Source organism: Leiobunum rupestre, chromosome 2 (assembly GCF_980474605.1).
Source record: "Leiobunum rupestre chromosome 2, qqLeiRupe1.1.hap1, whole genome shotgun sequence".
Taxonomy (NCBI): domain Eukaryota; kingdom Metazoa; phylum Arthropoda; class Arachnida; order Opiliones; family Sclerosomatidae; genus Leiobunum; species Leiobunum rupestre.
In genome coordinates, this window is record NC_143385.1 from 93,181,130 (window position 1) to 93,197,882 (window position 16,753).

The 16,753-nt window shown below is 36.0% G+C and overlaps 1 protein-coding gene across 3 annotated transcripts in view; it reads right to left on the reverse strand.

Moving 5' to 3' along the window:
• Positions 1-359: 359 nt before the first annotated feature.
• The window catches only part of LOC149960362 (uncharacterized), a 43,496-nt gene continuing 27,102 nt past the window's right edge, over positions 360-16,753 (reverse strand). For 2 of the 3 annotated variants that reach the window (XM_090165243.1, XM_090165244.1), the window contains exons 2-3: positions 7,525-7,625; positions 360-1,128 (exon numbers count right to left, since the gene is read on the reverse strand). In XM_090165243.1, coding sequence (XP_090021369.1) covers positions 818-1,128; positions 7,525-7,618 — 405 coding nt within the window. In that variant the 5' untranslated portion in view covers positions 7,619-7,625 and the 3' untranslated portion in view covers positions 360-817. Of the gene's footprint in view, positions 1,129-7,524; positions 7,626-7,990; positions 8,079-16,753 lie in introns of all 3 variants that reach the window. The other variant, XM_090165242.1, reaches the window with a different exon arrangement.

Genomic DNA, 16,753 nt, shown 5'->3' on the forward strand with positions numbered 1-16,753 from the left:
AATAAGAGAACGCACCCTATGCTGCCTTTGGATTAAATAACGTACAATAATATATGTTTATTTGAAATAAATCCATCTCGGTCTTGGATGAACATATTTGATGCCATTTGATGTCGTTGTACCTCCGAACAACTTTTTTCAATTAAGTTAAAAGTTCATGTTGAAACTTGTACGTTTTTTTGGTACGTCTATCAAAATGTAAAAACAATAAAATGTAGACGTAATTAATTCATTGCGCCATGTAAAGTCAAAAGGTTCCATTTAATTTTGAAAAATGTAAGCCGTGCATGGGATACAAAATCAATAATATTTGAAAATAGCATATAACACAATTATTTTAAGACTTATAAGTTACCGTCACATAATTCACGGACTCAAGGTTCTAATTGGAAAACATTACCACACCAAATATTTTTTAAATAAATTAACTAAACAGTGTATTAACGCGTACTTCTTAAACAGAAAAGTTAACCCCGTAAACTATCGGTCATTGTGCAAATTACTTCTATATCCACGCGTCATCTTCATTAATTTTGGTTGCTTTAAATATTTAACCTACTCAGAACAATAAACCCTTAATAATAAAGTTTTGAAATATGATTCCTCTATATAGCAGATAATATTTTCATGGATAATTCTAAATATATTTCATCTTTTATGTTAAGAAACTTCCACCACCGCTCCCGTTACCACTGCCACTCCGTTCCACAATCATATTATAATATCAACACCATACCAGTTCCCGCCACCACTCTATTTTCCCACTTCCTCGTTATATTCAGCCTTCACCCCGTTCCAACCGTCTCACATTTTTAATTCAAAAAACAAGATCCCGCGGCGCCTGCAGCGCTTGATCCTCAAACGCACGAACTTGCAATACTCGACCATAGTTATCCACCAGTTCGTCTGGGAATTCTACCACTTGTTCCACTACATCCATTATTCCCATCGCCACTTTCTGCCGCACTTTGTCTTCCAATTCCGCTATCTTCACGATGATTTCTAATAAGGACCTTAAGTTCACCTTGCCAGCCTCATTTCTGCTCTCAGCCAGAAAAAGTTTCGGGTTCACAAAATTTTGGTAATTTTCGTTGGATGCAGCCAGAGGAAACAATTTTTTAACGCCACCTGATCAAATTAAATGCAGAATATTAAAAAAGTTCCTCAAGATTAAATTTTCCCGCATCTTATAGAAATTACAAATAAGAGCAACTTAAACTATTCCATATAGGTTGAGAAATATCGCTTTATTTTCACAAAGAGTTATGGTGAAGGTTAAAATTAAACGAATCGGCCTTATATGGTGCCATATCGCAGGAGCACCTCAAAACCTGGTCTTATCGTTCCTGTATTTTCAGAAATCGACGTACCGCCAAAAAAGTGTGTTTCCGCTGTATACGGTGAGGGATTTAGATATCAACAATGCTCGATCTTGTTTATTGGGAAGTCCGTCCGTCCTACCAACAATATTCATCTCAAATTCTACGTAACAACAGTATCTCCTGCAACAACACCCTTCAACGTCAACCTTATCAACGTTGCTAGTTTTTTGTGCCATAAAAAATAAAAAAGGTGTACGTCGGACAGCTCTTTATATTTTTTGTTCATTCGTCTGGAGACTTTATAACTCCCAGTCAACAGAAGCCTTCCTTCAGAGTGCCAGCACCTCAAAACTTTGCCTAATCGTTCCTGTATTTTCAGCTATAACTATCGCTTTATAAATTTATAAATTATTGCTCTCTTATATGCTGGTGCTCTGAATAGAACTATTCCTAAGCTAATATGGGTGCTAGTGCTGACTCACAAAAAAATTTTACCGAACTACGCAAAACTAAAACGGACCTACAAAAAATGTTGGACATAAGTTCAAAAGCCCTTTCGGATAAAGTGGATAGTTTAAGTAAATCGGTACAAAATATAAATGGAAAGATGGAAAATCTATGTACAACGGTTAAATACCACGCAGAAAGAATTGACCGAGTAGAATTCAAGTTCGATGAAATTGACTCCCTTAGATTCGAATATGATAATGTCAACGAAAAATACCACGATACCTTAGCTGTGATCAATATACATAACCTAGACCTACAACGCCGAATCGACCACCTCGAGACAGAAATTAGAAAGGGGAATATAGTCATTTCAGGCGTACCTGAACCAGTGGGGAAAGACAGGGCTGACCTTGCTAAATCTATAACTAATATCCTTAAAGACGTCATTGGAATAAACATCGATATATACCCCCACCAAGTCTATAGAAGAGGTAATACAAGAGAGGGAGTAACTAGACGTATTGTAGTTAAACTCAACCAACCCTAAATAAAAATCGACCTTCTAAAACAGGGCTACAAACAAGCAGGTACAAATATTTTCTTAGCCCCTGATTTCACACCCATTCAAGAAAAGGCTCGATTTTTTTAAGACAATATCTTAAACAAAATGGTCACGGCCAGGGCAAATTTATTTCAAATTTCTTAATTCAGATTGAAAACCAAAATTTTACTGTAAGGAATAGTTTAACTCTATAAAGCCTACTATTAATAAATGTATAGCTTTCTTATTTTTCTTATGAATGTTATTTATGCAAATATCAAAAGTGCTCACTGTAACTTTCCAATCCATCATGCAAATTTAATAGACTTAGGGCACCTGGTTACGTGATGACGCATATTTCTATCACCCTAATTTTACTTTCAAAGGTATTGGAAATAGAATTGGGGGAGGTGTAGGATTTTACTATAGAAATCACATCCCCGAACTGTATTTAATTAACATAAATATAGAAAGTTACGGCAAAAAAGATAATAAAACCAACTATGTATATATAATAATTTATAGGCCTCATTCGGCTACTTTAAATGTTTTTTTTAACTCTTGTGAGAGTCTAATTTCTATTGCACTGGGCACGAATATCAAAAATCGTATCATTATCGCCGGATACTTCAATATATACTTAAATGTAACTACGCCTGCCTCAACAGCAATGATTGATGTCTTTGCGAGTTATAACTTAACTCGCACTGTGTCTACAGCTACCCGAATCTCCCAGAAATGTATTGATAATATATTTATAAACTTCGAAGCTCATGCTACTGTCATCTATCGAGATATTACTGACCATTTTCCAATCCACTTGGCTGCCCAAGACAAAATAATGGCGAACCAAAAAATTCAAATATGAAATTTTAGTTTAAAAAGTCTAAATAAATTTGCAGCTAATGTATCTGACCTTGACTGGTTGGAACTAGCCTCAAAAAATAATATAAATGACGCGTACGATCTATGTCAACAAAAACTTAAAAAAGAATATGATTCTAGCTTTGAAACCAAAACGATCACTAAAAAACCTAACTCGTGGGTGTCAAAAGAACTAAAAAATATACTTCGAGAAAAACGCAAATCGCAAAAACAGGCTAAGCGACATCATACAACTGAAAATAAGAATAAATATATGTCTTTTAGGAACTTTGTAAACAATAAGATCCGCGGTACGCGAAATACATACTTCTCCAAAATTTTAAAGGAAAGCAAAACGATCAAAGAAAAATAGAGCACGATAAATTATTTAATGAACAGAACTAAAAAAGAACGACAAATTATTCCCATAGAGCCTAACGATTTAAATAACTATTTTAGAAAGGAAATCGCCAATCATTCTGACACTAATAATTTAAATTGCTCAAGCAACCCAAATACTATGGCCCTTTTTCCGGTTACAGGCTCCAAAATCTTAACATTAACAGATGCTATATCTAATGATACCGCAGCTGGTTACGATGGTCTACACACAAAGCCCATGAAATATATAGTACCATTCATCTTATTACCCCTCATATTCTTAATAAATTTATCCTTTAGTACCGGTAAATACCCAGATAAACTTAAAAAAACCATAATTGTTCCCATACACAAAAAAGGTGCTCTAGCTGAGTGTCAAAATTATGGGCCTATATCGCTACTATTTTTTTTTCGCAAAACTCTTTGACAAAGCCTTAAATAACCGCTTAATATCATTTACCTCTAAATACAACCTTCTATCAGACTCGCCGTTCGGCTTTCGGGCAGGTAGGGGAACAATGTCGGCAATAAGTGGGGCATATAAAAGTATCATGAATTTTTTAGATAAGAGCCAAATATGTATTGGGGTTTTTCTGGACTTGAGAAAGGCTTTCGACTCCATTCCACACAAAAACTTAATGAACAAATTAGGTGCAATGGGTATTAGGGGACTGGATAGAAAGTTATATAAGTAATAGACCTTGTCACAGAAAAATAAAATTAAGACTGTCAGTGTCCAATGCTAAATTTCTAAAAAACGGGGTCCCCCAGGGGTCCGTAATATCCCCCCTGCTATTCAACCTCTACATAAATGATCTGACAATCATAATTAAAAATGGTCTGTTTTTGTATGTTGATGACACATTATTTCTATACGGGTGGAAGTGTGTTAATTACGCAATCAATGAAACTAACATATTATTAAATAAAATTAATAAATGGCTGAAAAATAATAACCCAAGTCTAAATCTAGGAAAAACAGAATACATAATATTTAGTAATATAGGGAAAAACACAAATAATAATACTGATTTACAAATAGATAATCAAAAATTAAACAGGGTTAAACAATATAAATACTTGGGATTCAATTTTGATGAACATTTAGATTGGAATTACCATATAAATACTTTATGCAACTCCCTTCGAAGAACTTGCGCTAGCCTATATAAATGTAAGAATATAATAACTCACAAAACCTTAAAAGAAATATATCACGCCCTCTTTGCATCTAAAATGAGCTATGGTCTTTGAATTTGGGGAAATACCTCCGCAAAAAACTAGTTAATGTCTTACAAAAAAGGATAATAAGATCAATAAACAAAGTAAATGTAAATAGAAAAAACGAAAAATACTAGACGTAACTGGGAATTTAAACTCCCCCAATGCAAAACCTAAAAATATATCATCACTTATGTATAACGGAATAACCTTAATAAATACCGCCCTTGAATTCCTTGACATAGAGGAGAAATAATTTAATTTCAAACGAAAACTCAAAGTTTTAATCTTAACAAACATTGTGTGAAAATAGGTTACATATTTCTAACTTTACCCTATCGTTATTGTTGAATTAGTGTTGTTGTTTTTCTGTTTTCTTTTTGTTAATTTTAAATGGGAATTAAATTAATCTTTTTGATGTTTTAATATAATATCTGGGCTCACAAGTCACAATGATGACTTAGTCCAACCGCTCTGTAAATATACTAATATGATGTCTTAAATAAACTTTGATTTGATTTGATTTGAAATCGGAGGGTTGTGATTTATTTCCATCAGAAGCATTTTTAGATAGCTATTTCAGCACATAAATTTAAATGAAAAACTTTATCTTAAACTCTTATAAATCGGGGTGCTGATTCAAACCTTTTTAACACCATTTGCACACTTTTTTATGAGTCAAAATTTGATTCTGTAAGGGGTGTTTTATTACCCACTTTTCGGTGCTATTGCCCAATATTTTTAATTAAAACAGTTATTCCACACTTTTTAAACATTCTTCCCAGGTTGTGTCACAAAATATTTCCAATAACCGTGTAATAACACAATGTTTAAGAATCATTGCACACCTTGGAAGCGTTAAACACACTTTTAAGGAGTAAAATCACCACTGTGAATGGGTTCAAAGCCCTTTTAAAGAGATATATAATATCTTTGAATTATAAAATTACACTTTAGACGCCGTTTTAAAATCACACTTTTAAAGGTGTAAATGCGCACTTTAAAACAGTAAAATTTCACTTGGTAAGAGATAAATAAAACCTACAGAGGTGTAAATTATCCCTATTAAGGAGTTGAATCACACTTTTAAAGGTGGTACAACTCAAAAAAGCGTATTAACACTTATGAGGGTTCTATTTATCTCTAGAATAGGGATTTTGAATACTTGTAAAGGTATTATTTTACTTTAACAAATGGGGTATTAATACGTTTAAAAGATGTAGTTAACTCTTAAAAAGGAGTATTAACAAGATAAATTATATTATTTCATTCTTAAGAAGGGCGTATTAATGGTTTTTAAGGTGTGATTTTACGCTTAAAAGAGGCGTTATAACCTGTTATAAGTATGATTACACACTGTTGAAGGTGTGTTTATACAAATAATTGCATTTTTGTCACAAACTACGGAGAAGGCTAAAGTGTTTTAATTATTTGGTTAAGGTGTTGAATCGGAGTTCAACTCATCGATTTGTGTTGAATGATATTAGCACTGTGTGAAAATAACGCAAATTTCTTATTAAAACATTTGTTGTGTGTTAATTCACACTATTTTTACACCGTAAAAAAAACTTCCATTTGGAAGTGTTTAAACGGTGGGAGCAAGGTAAAGAACTTTCTTAACAACTTTTAAACACTCTTATTTCTTTAAGTGTAGGTTAAGACAAATAATTAACTTTCAAAGTGAAATTAAATACAATTGGATAAAAACACTTAATTTTTGCAAATAAACTACGCGGCGAAATCATCACAACTTATGCTAACCTCTTGAATTTTAAAGCTCAGATCCATGATTTCATTTGAATTATTGAAACCATTTTTGGCAATGGAAATAAAATAAAAAAATTAATATTAAATATTCGGAAGCTTTCGGGCCGTAGTCTTTCGTCAGCCGCTACTAACTGATAACAATTTTAATTGTGTATATTTTCTGAATGCAATATAACCCCTGTTGATTATTTATTTAACAATATAATTTTTTTTTAAATTTCCCCCAGCCTTTAATGTTTACGCCATTTTCAATAAAGAACGTATCAGAATTTCAACCAATTCCTTTGGATTCCTCTACTTCTCAATCGACTCGATGGAAAATTACCAGGATCTTGAAAACACTACAATAATGAAAGGTGAAAAACTGATGGAGGACAGACTTAATCTTATTGCTGCATCCGATGCAACTTCTAAACTTTTAAAATCCCGTCGTACTACCATGGAGTAGTTAGTTTGCAAACGTAAAAGTGACTTGTTGAAGATTAATGATTCTAAATAAGTTATTTATGTAATCACAACGGATTTGTCCAATCCCAGCCGGGAGCTATTTGATACTCAGAAACAATTTAAAGATCTTATATCTCCCATTCACGTGATTTGCACAGGGGCGTAGGAACCGGGAGGGGCAGGGGGGGCAATGCCCCTCCCTAGAATTTTGCACCAATATTCATTTAAAAAAACTGGAACAATGGACTTCAGATTCCTCTTCCGTTCCTAATACTAATCTAGAGGCCCGAACTGAAGCGTATCTTTAAAAAAGAGACGAAATTCACAGGCGACATAATGAAATATCCTATAATCGTGGTATTTTATATTATATTGGTTTTTTAATTCGAAGATCCGGTCGAATGTTTAAAAAAGTCTTGTTAAATAAGTGTTTCTTTTACTTACACTGAAACAAATATTTCTTACTGGAAAGAATGTTCTTTGAGCTTAAGACCCAGCTACTCCACTATCGTGATTTCTTAATTAACTTACTTAATATCTTGGGTTTGGCTCCCGAATGGTCAGTTGCTGCCGAGATAAGAAATGTGATCGAGACAAAAATTGCTGAAGTAAGTCCTCGCTTCATTTTCAATCTGAAATAATTTTGATTTCATTCTTTTTAAATATTTGCCTTTTATTCCTCTTACTTAATTTATTCATTTTACTTATGCGTAGTTATCTTGTTCAAAAATTAAAACTAAGGGATAAAATTAAAACTTTAAGTTAAGGGGAAAACAAAACTTAATTTCGGAAAATATGTGACATTTCGGTGCAAAACTGGTTGAGAATAAATGTCTTACTTCCTGGAAATTTTGATTAAATAGATGAAATCAGATATTATTTTTTTATACTTGGGGAAAATGACTATGATGAGACGAAGGAATGCGATTTTCCTTTATCCCAAGCATGCTTAAAAAAGTAAACCCCTATCATCAAAAAAATCCAATTAGTCCTGTACCTCAGTGGCACACCGGGGCCTTCTTCTCGAGGCAGGGGACGAAGATGAGCTCAAATCGTCCTTCTCGCTTGGTTTAAATAAGGACATTCTAGGAATTATATAGAAATAAATTCTTTAATTTTTCTTTTATCTTTGTTTATTTCATTGAACATTATTTCGATTAAATAATTTTTTATATTATATAATTTCATAACTCCCGCAATAGAGCGATAGTGAGAAAAACCTTTTCTGCTACTATCACTCATTCCCCACCCTTAAATAGTTCACTCGGTGAAAGAGTTAAATAAATCAAGGACATCACCTACACTCTTTTTCTGGGCGGGAAATTTAAAATTTCCGGCGCTAAATTCGATTTTTGTATACAAACTTTAAAGGAAAGGCACTATGGTCTAGTTTAAGATTTAGTTACCTTTTAAGCCATGGTGATACGATTCAATAGACCAATTGTTTGAAGTCATGGCTTAAATGGGTATTTTAAGGTTGGTTTCCCAATTTTCTCATTCATTGAGAAATTACTACTTGAGCGTTATTGTTACACGATTGAAGAACTGGCTGGCATTCATTTTACGTATGGAATAGCGGATGGTAATGCAGATGCTGCTTAACAAATTTACCGTGAAAGGTCTCCAAACAGTGTATACTGAACCCTTGAGCTTTCGAAAATGTTCATCGTCGATTATGTGAAACAGGCGCTACAGAGGTAAGATTTGGTCTAAACCCACCCGACTTTTTCCTGTGGGGATGGATGAAAGATCTGGTCTACGTAACTTCACTCGAATCAGAGGTAGATTTACTGGCAAGAATGCACGCCGCTGAGGAACACATTCGTACCACACATAGATTGTTCCAGGACGTACGTTCAACTCTTCTTTGCTGCTGCGGCCTTCGTCTAAGAGTTGGAGGACGCCATTTTGAGCATTTGCTTTAAAGAAATAAAACTGCGTTTCGCACGCGAAAATGTTTTGCTTCTTTCTTCCGTAAAGTCACATTTTCCTCCTTACTATAAAATGGGCTCTACTATCTGGGTTCATGTTTTCTTGTGGTTGAGTACGTGTAGGTACCTTTAACCCAAACTTGGAAACTCTCTGACGTTTGTACAATTCGTCAGAGAGGATCGCGATGATTAAAATTATACATCTCTGCTCAACGGATACAGAAAATATTGATAACTAAGCTAATTAGCCTCCTTATCACTGAATGTGCGTAATAAAAATATTTAAGGTATAAGTGAATCATTAATTAAAATCTTGGTCAAAGCGGAAAATGTAGTCCTATATTTTAATATATGCTTTGCATATAATTAAGTAGAATATATCAAAATGATACAAGGACAATAACTAAAAATGTATTTTAGCTAGGAATCTGAAACATAGAACGTGCAGAGGGTCACTTGACAACGGAAATTACCATGACCTTGAACCATGTCTTAAAATTTATCTCGAGAGCCATTAGAGATACAAAATTGGTTTCCAACAGAAAAGTGTTCCTTGTCGCATTTTAGGGATAAATAACTTTGAAACCTCCAAATTTGACCAATAACGACATTAAGGTCGTGATGAAAATAATTTTACTAGAGACCAGGTTAAAGGGCTATTAACTCGAATAATACTCATGTATAAAAATTTTCTAGACATACTCATCTGATCAGGCGTATTTAGAAATTACCTTTAACTCATGGTTCAAAGTCATTAAATGTTTATCACGAAAGCCAATGGATTTAGAGAAATTATCTCAATTTGAAAGATTTTCCTCAGTGTTTTGCATCGGATTAAAGACACTAAGACTTAAAATTTATATTTACACACTTTTAAATTGGAACCATTTTTCTAAATCCAAGTTGGGGTGGCGGAGTTGTTAGCACTTTGGCATCGCAGCAAGAGGAGCCGGGTTCGATCCCAGCTTGTCGCACTGGATGAAAACTCGAAACAACTCCTTCTGCGTTGAGTTTGCAAGTTCTCTCCCCACTGGTTTAAGGGTTTTTCCCTCGAGCTCTTCGTTTTCCCCTTCCATAATTACTTGTTGAGGTTAACGGTAATAGTAAGTGTAGGGAGCTGATGGCTCGCGTAGCTTGAAGGGCTTGCAACCACCCTCCTACGCATCGTAACCAAGCCACCTGAATTAATGGCTTTAAAGATCGCTTGCTGACTTAGGCCTAAGGTGGTGCCTTCGGTATTAGCCTAGCTGATTATTATTATTATTATTATTATTTTCTACTATCAATCGGTTCTCGAGATATACTTTGAATCGACTTTGAATGACGTTGAACCATGAGTTAAATGTCATCAGAGATTGTTAATTCTAAAAACTACCTACTAGAAGAGTATGTTTAGCAAATTTTTATATTCTGAGTACTTTTCGAGTAAACACCCCTTAAACCTAGTCTCTCGTGCATTTTTTTCATCGTGACCAAACTCCCTAGACTTTTTATTAGACAAATTATGTGGTTTCAAAGTTATTTACACCTAAAATGTGACGGGAAACACTTTTCTAATTGAAACCAACTTTGTATCTCTAATGGTTCCCGAGATAAATTTTAAATGACCTTGGAGATATGTTCCAAGGTCATGAACATTTTCTACGTGTCCTGAACGTTATAAATTCCTAGATAAAACACATTTTGATTTATGATCCCTGTATATATTTGGTTTTTTAAATACATAAATAAATAAAGATAATGATAAACCTTAAAGCTTATTCAATTGATATAAGTTCAATTACATACATATTGGCACATTAACACAAAATATAATGGACTGTTGCTACAAGTCCACGCTGGTTTTCTCATGCACCCAATACCGTTACCACATTTTTATTTCGCGAATGTTAAAACAGTTTCTTAACGCGAAAGTAATGATCGATAAAACGAGAGGATGATGTTTAACACGGTAAACGGTAACATGAACGCAGGGGCTTCTTAACATTTTTGAAGCTAGCAAGAACGTGGAAATATCTATCTTAAGGCCTATACCACGAGTCACCGACCACTTTTTTCAAAATAAAAGCGAATATACAGGGTCTTTTTTTTTGCTCGGAAAAGTGTTTTTTTTTTCAAAAACTATTTATAGTACCGATTTCAAATTTGGAAGGTCAATTATCTATACCGGGGGACATCAGTTTGAGAAATTTGAGCGTTTTCGGTAATGTTTTTCACCAATTTTGAAAAATTATTTTTCGACCACTAGGTGCGAGATAAAAAATTTCTATTATAAAGTTGTAGGCCGTCATCGAAAACCCTTAAAAATTGTTCACTCGACGAAAAACAATTTATTTATCAGTGAAAATTCGAGCTTGAAAAATTTACAAGTTGGTGAAGCCAAATTACGATTGTTTGAAACGATAATTGAAACCGAATTACCTAATCCAGTTGAAACTTTGGTTAAAAAAACGACCGGATTTAAAAAACACGAGGCTATAGGTCAATTCTAAACATGCATTGGGTGTTGGATAATATTTCGAACAATGCCTCGTTATTCAGTAGCTGAGCGTACCGAGATAGTTGCCATTTACTATGGAGAAGCAGCGCAAAACCTTAGAAGAGTGACTGAAATCTTCGCAGAAAGACATCCAAATGGAGCACCATCTGTAAATACAGTAAGACGAGCAATTCACGATTTCAATCAATTTGGTAACTTGCAACCTAGGTTTCGCGGATTGGGTCAACCGGATTTAGACTTCGAGAACAATGTACTCGCGTACTTTGTGGCATATCCTCGTCACAGTTGCGCTAACGCCGCTGCTGATTTGGGTTGTTCTGCAAATCGTGTGTGGAAAATTCTTCGTAAGAATCGCTATCACCCATACAGAGCTACGCTCCACCAAGGACTAATTGACGGAGACCATCAAAGACGTTATGAATTTAGCAACTGGTTACTAAATGCTGTCCAAGAAGATAGACAATTTTTGCGCCATGTTTTGTTCTCCGACGAAGCGTCATTTTCTAGAGATGGGCCCTTTAATCATCAAAACAGCCATCTTTGGTCTGACATCAACCCACATTGGGGTTTTGAATATCATCACCAGGTTCAATTTGAACGGGTCAATGTTTGGGTTGGACTTGTTGGAAACCGTTTGATTGGTCCCTTTTTCCTGCCGACGAACCTCAACGGCCAAAGGTATTTACATTTTCTACAGAACGAACTGAGTGACGCAATCGACGACCTTCCATTGGCTGAAAGACGTCAGTTGTGGTTTCAGCAAGATGGCGCCCCTCCGCATTTTTCCCGGCAAGTAACTGAGCACCTCAACAACGAGTTTCCTGAAAGGTGGATAGGGAGAAATGGTCCTGTGCATTGGCCAGCAAGGTCACCTGACCTAACACCGCTGGATTATTTTCTCTGGGGATTCGTTAAAGCAAAGGTATACGCCACGCCCATTGAAACTAGGGAGGAACTCATTAGACGAATAATCAGTGCTTGCCGAGACGTCACACCAGAAATGGTAGAGAAAGCGTTTGAGAACTTAATTGTCCGCGCACAAACCTGTGTTGCAGCCAATGGTGATATTATTGAAAATGTTTTGTAAAAATGTATGTGAGTAAAATATCTGCATTTAAAAACCAAACGTGTACATTTTTTCAAGTGTGAAAACTCTACTACGTTTGTATTAGACTTGTTCCCTTTTCAATTATCGTTTCAAACAATCGTAATTTGGCTTCACCAACTTGTAAATTTTTCAAGCTCGAATTTTCACTGATAAATAAGTTGTTTTTCGTCGAGTGAACAATTTTTAAGGGTTTTCGATGACGGCCTACAACTTTATAATAGAAATTTTTTATCTCGCACCTAGTGGTCGAAAAATAATTTTTCAAAATTGGTTAAAAACATTACCGAAAACGCTCAAATTTCTCAAACTGATGTCCCCCGGTATAGAGAATTGACCTTCCAAATTTGAAATCGGTGCTATAAATAGTTTTTGAAAAAAACACTTTTCCGAGCAAAAAAAAGACACTGTATATTCGAAGTGACACTATTGCTATGGACGGAATGTCGTTAAGCAGGGCCGGCGGAAGTTGTGGGTATAGTGGGTAGCACTACCCACACGGTAAATTCCAAGTGGGTATTTTACCCACTTTAAAATGTTATATTTTTCTAATAATGATCTCAAAGATCTGACTTTTGAAATGTTTGTTACTTTTTCTAAGTATCAATAAAACTTGACATTAAAACTATATTGTGCCAAGATTCATGTTTATATTTTACATAAACTACATCACCTAAGAAGATTAATTAATATATAAGAGTTATCTATATTATATTGTTTAAAAAATATATCTATCATATTTTATTAATTAAAGTTTAAAAATATGTAATCTTGAAATAACCCATTTATATTATTGGTCTATAAAATCTCTAAAGACAGTCAGCTCTAAAATAAATATAAGCCATCTTTCTCGCCCGTCTGCTCGAGTTACTGGAACCCAATGACGTCACTGGCGCGGAAGAAAAGCTTTACGCGAATTTTCCCCAGCGTAAGTTCTGAATGCGCCCCCGTTGGGTCATAGCTATCGCTTGGATAATTTTAATTAATGCTCCGCGAATGTAATGTCGTTTGCGGACCCTTTTTTCAAAGGTAAAATCCTAAATATTTCTATAGCTATAAATCATTTAATATAATAACGAGAAGAAATACTACAATTAGACTCTTTACTAACGTCTAATCACTTAGACAATTGTCTTAAAATAGCCTTAAAATTCATTTTGGATGTGTTATTCAAAAGTGGTTTGAAAAATAGTTAATATCATAGGCTGTTTAACGTTTTAATCAATATATTGTAACGTCGGGCTCGCGAAGACGGAATTGTTTTAAACTAGATGATACTAATCGTGGAAACTTAACAGTGTGTCAGAATTTATAGCCCGGTGTACCTAGTAACAAAGACCATACCACCGGAGGCCTATCATCATAGTGCCCTACGCCAGCGTCCCCAAGCCCGGACAGGTGACAAATCCAGCATGGGTAGCAGAACCCCACTACTGATGGTCTCACCTTTGACGCAAGCCACTCAACCCAGCAGAAGGTGCAGCAATGGGTGGACCAATCCCCACTTCGCACACAGCAGTGGGATTTAGAATGGATGCTATAGCAACTCCAGCCGACACCCTACCTATGAAGGTAAGGAGCCAAACCCTTTGGAAAGAGCTCCTAAAGGGAAACGACGAGCACACAGCAGCCCAAGTAACCCGGCACAGCTGGCACCGGAGATCCCGGTGGGCCCCAAAAGGCCGGGAAACAGGACCGCCGTGCCCGCATATGGAGGCTCGCCGCCCCACAGCAGGCTACCAATCCGCCGAGGCGGTCAGTTTGCCTGGACCCTCTCCGTTAGCCTGAACCGAAGTTCAGTATCCAGCCCAAACCTGACCGAAGTCGGAGGTGGAGATAGGACCATTTGATCAGAGCTAACATCTCGCAGTGCGCCACCGCCCTTATGGGTTACAAGAGCCGGACCCCGACTCCCCGGTAAAGCCACCAGTTATTGCACACTCTAACCCATTTAGGGCCCGTGGAAACTTAACAGTAGGTTTTCAATGGCATTCCTCAATTTCCTCTTTATATATTTTCTTGAGAGGCTCTCACCCCTACCGGCCAACTACCCACACGAGCCGAACACCACCTGCCGGCCCTGTCGTTAAGTGTCGTTTGTTTGTTTGTTTGGCGTCGGCGTCGTGGAAAGCGACTACACGGTAGATGGAGCGACGAAAAATAATTTAATTTATTATGTCATGCTTGAACTTTAAGCCGTGAACACTTTAATAGTTTGTATAGATGATCCAGAGATTTTCCGCCCCCTCACGCATGCCGTTAATTTCCGCCCCCTCCAACCAACCCCCTTAAAGGGAGAGTGACCGAAACAAAACAAATTGGTCTCATTCGATAGAACACTTTGACGCGCACGCAGTGCCGTTAATTTCCACACCCTCCGACCAACCCCTTTAAAGGAAGAATCACCGAATGGTACGATATCTTTCGCCACGAAAATTGTAATACGCCCTAAAAATGGCGATGAAATCATCGCACTGACGCGTCTTCAACTGATTTCCTATTTTCCGCAAAATAAATTCCTGGGTATTTTTTTATGAATTTGCGAATTTACATGACTTTTGGTGCCTAAACTACACAATTGTTTGATATCAATTACATTAAATAAACACATTTGAATCCCAGTTTAAGAATTTCTTTAAATCATATTTCCACTAATTTTAATAATTTAAAAGAATTATGTTCGTCGTGTTTTGCTTACCTATTTCACCTTTGATACTTTCCGTCTATCTAACGATAGGAAATCACATGGCCTCAACAGCTTTTGTAATAGTTTGCCCAACCGGGTATCCTGAGGGTGGGCGGCATCCACTCTTTAACTTAGGATGGCAATTTATATATCGAACGATAGGAAGTCACATGGTCTCAACAGCTTTTGTATTGCTTAGCCCCCCCGCGTACCCTGAGGGTGGGTGGCGCCAAAGTTTTAATCCTTCAACTTAGGATGGTATTTTATATATCTAACGATGGGTAATCACATGTTCTCAACAGCTTTTATATTGGTTTGCCCACCCGCGTATCCTGAGGGTGGGCGGCATCCACGCTTTAACTTAGGATGGCAATTTATATATCAAACGATAGGAAGTTTGCCCACCCATATTCGCCGATGTTGAACTAATATTACGGCCTGAGCCCAGTGTAGTTACCAGGATTTCCAAACTGGTGGCGCTTAAGCCGTAAGCACTGGTCAGGGCCATCCCATTGAGTGATATGGGGGGGGGGCTCACAAAAAGGTTTGTAAAGTTTAAACATTGAAGCCGCCTAGGAAAAATTAAATTTTTGATGCCCATTTTTAAGTTCGAAGAAACATTTCGCCAAGTAAATTGTAAAAATTCTGAATTTTAGGAGGCGCTTTTCGGAAATTTTAGGTGGCGCTTCAGAATGTTAACAGGTTGCTCAAGCGCCGCCTGAAACAGCCTAGCGACGCCACTGCCTGCGCCTACTTGTTTATAACGGTCTCCCGAAGGATATTGTCGCAATTTTAATCCGCTATGATTTAAAGATTCGATTTGGTTTTCTATCCCCAACAGTTTCCTGGACACAACCTAATTTTCTAATATATGCACAATGAAAAGTTACAAGTGTTGACGTCAAACAACCTTGAAGAGGTTTCGGCGGGTTATTCAACGTAAAATGCATGTTATTGCTATTAAAAATGTCTAACTCTATGCGAGTGTTTTTGGATCATATGTTTTCTATAAACTGGACTTACCCGTTTTTTGGGGCAAAACAAATTACCTATTAGTAACTCGAAATGGAAATTCTGCGAAGCTACTGGTGTAAATAAATAAATACATATGAAATATCAACCAAATAAATTGAAGTTATCAACGAAATAAATTGAAGTTATCAACCAAATAAATTAAAGTTATCAAAAAAATAAATTGAAATTATAACTTTTTAATGTTGATGGGTTTTTTGAAATATTTGTTAACATACACGCAAAATATAAATTATAAACAAGTAATGGCTTTATAAATAAATAAAAAAGTGAAAAGAATCCCATTTTAAATATTTAATTCAAATTTCCCTAGAAAAATTTTAAATTTCCCGCCTTCTTTTAAGAGTCCCGAAAATCGAAAAGAGTGAAAATGTTGACCTTGACTATTTCCACTTTTTTTCCTGCGAGCGAGCTCGGCGTGTGACAAACAAGTCGCCCCAGGCCGTAATATTAGTTCCACATCAGTGTATTCGAGAGGGCAAACCCATACACCCTTAGTAGACACG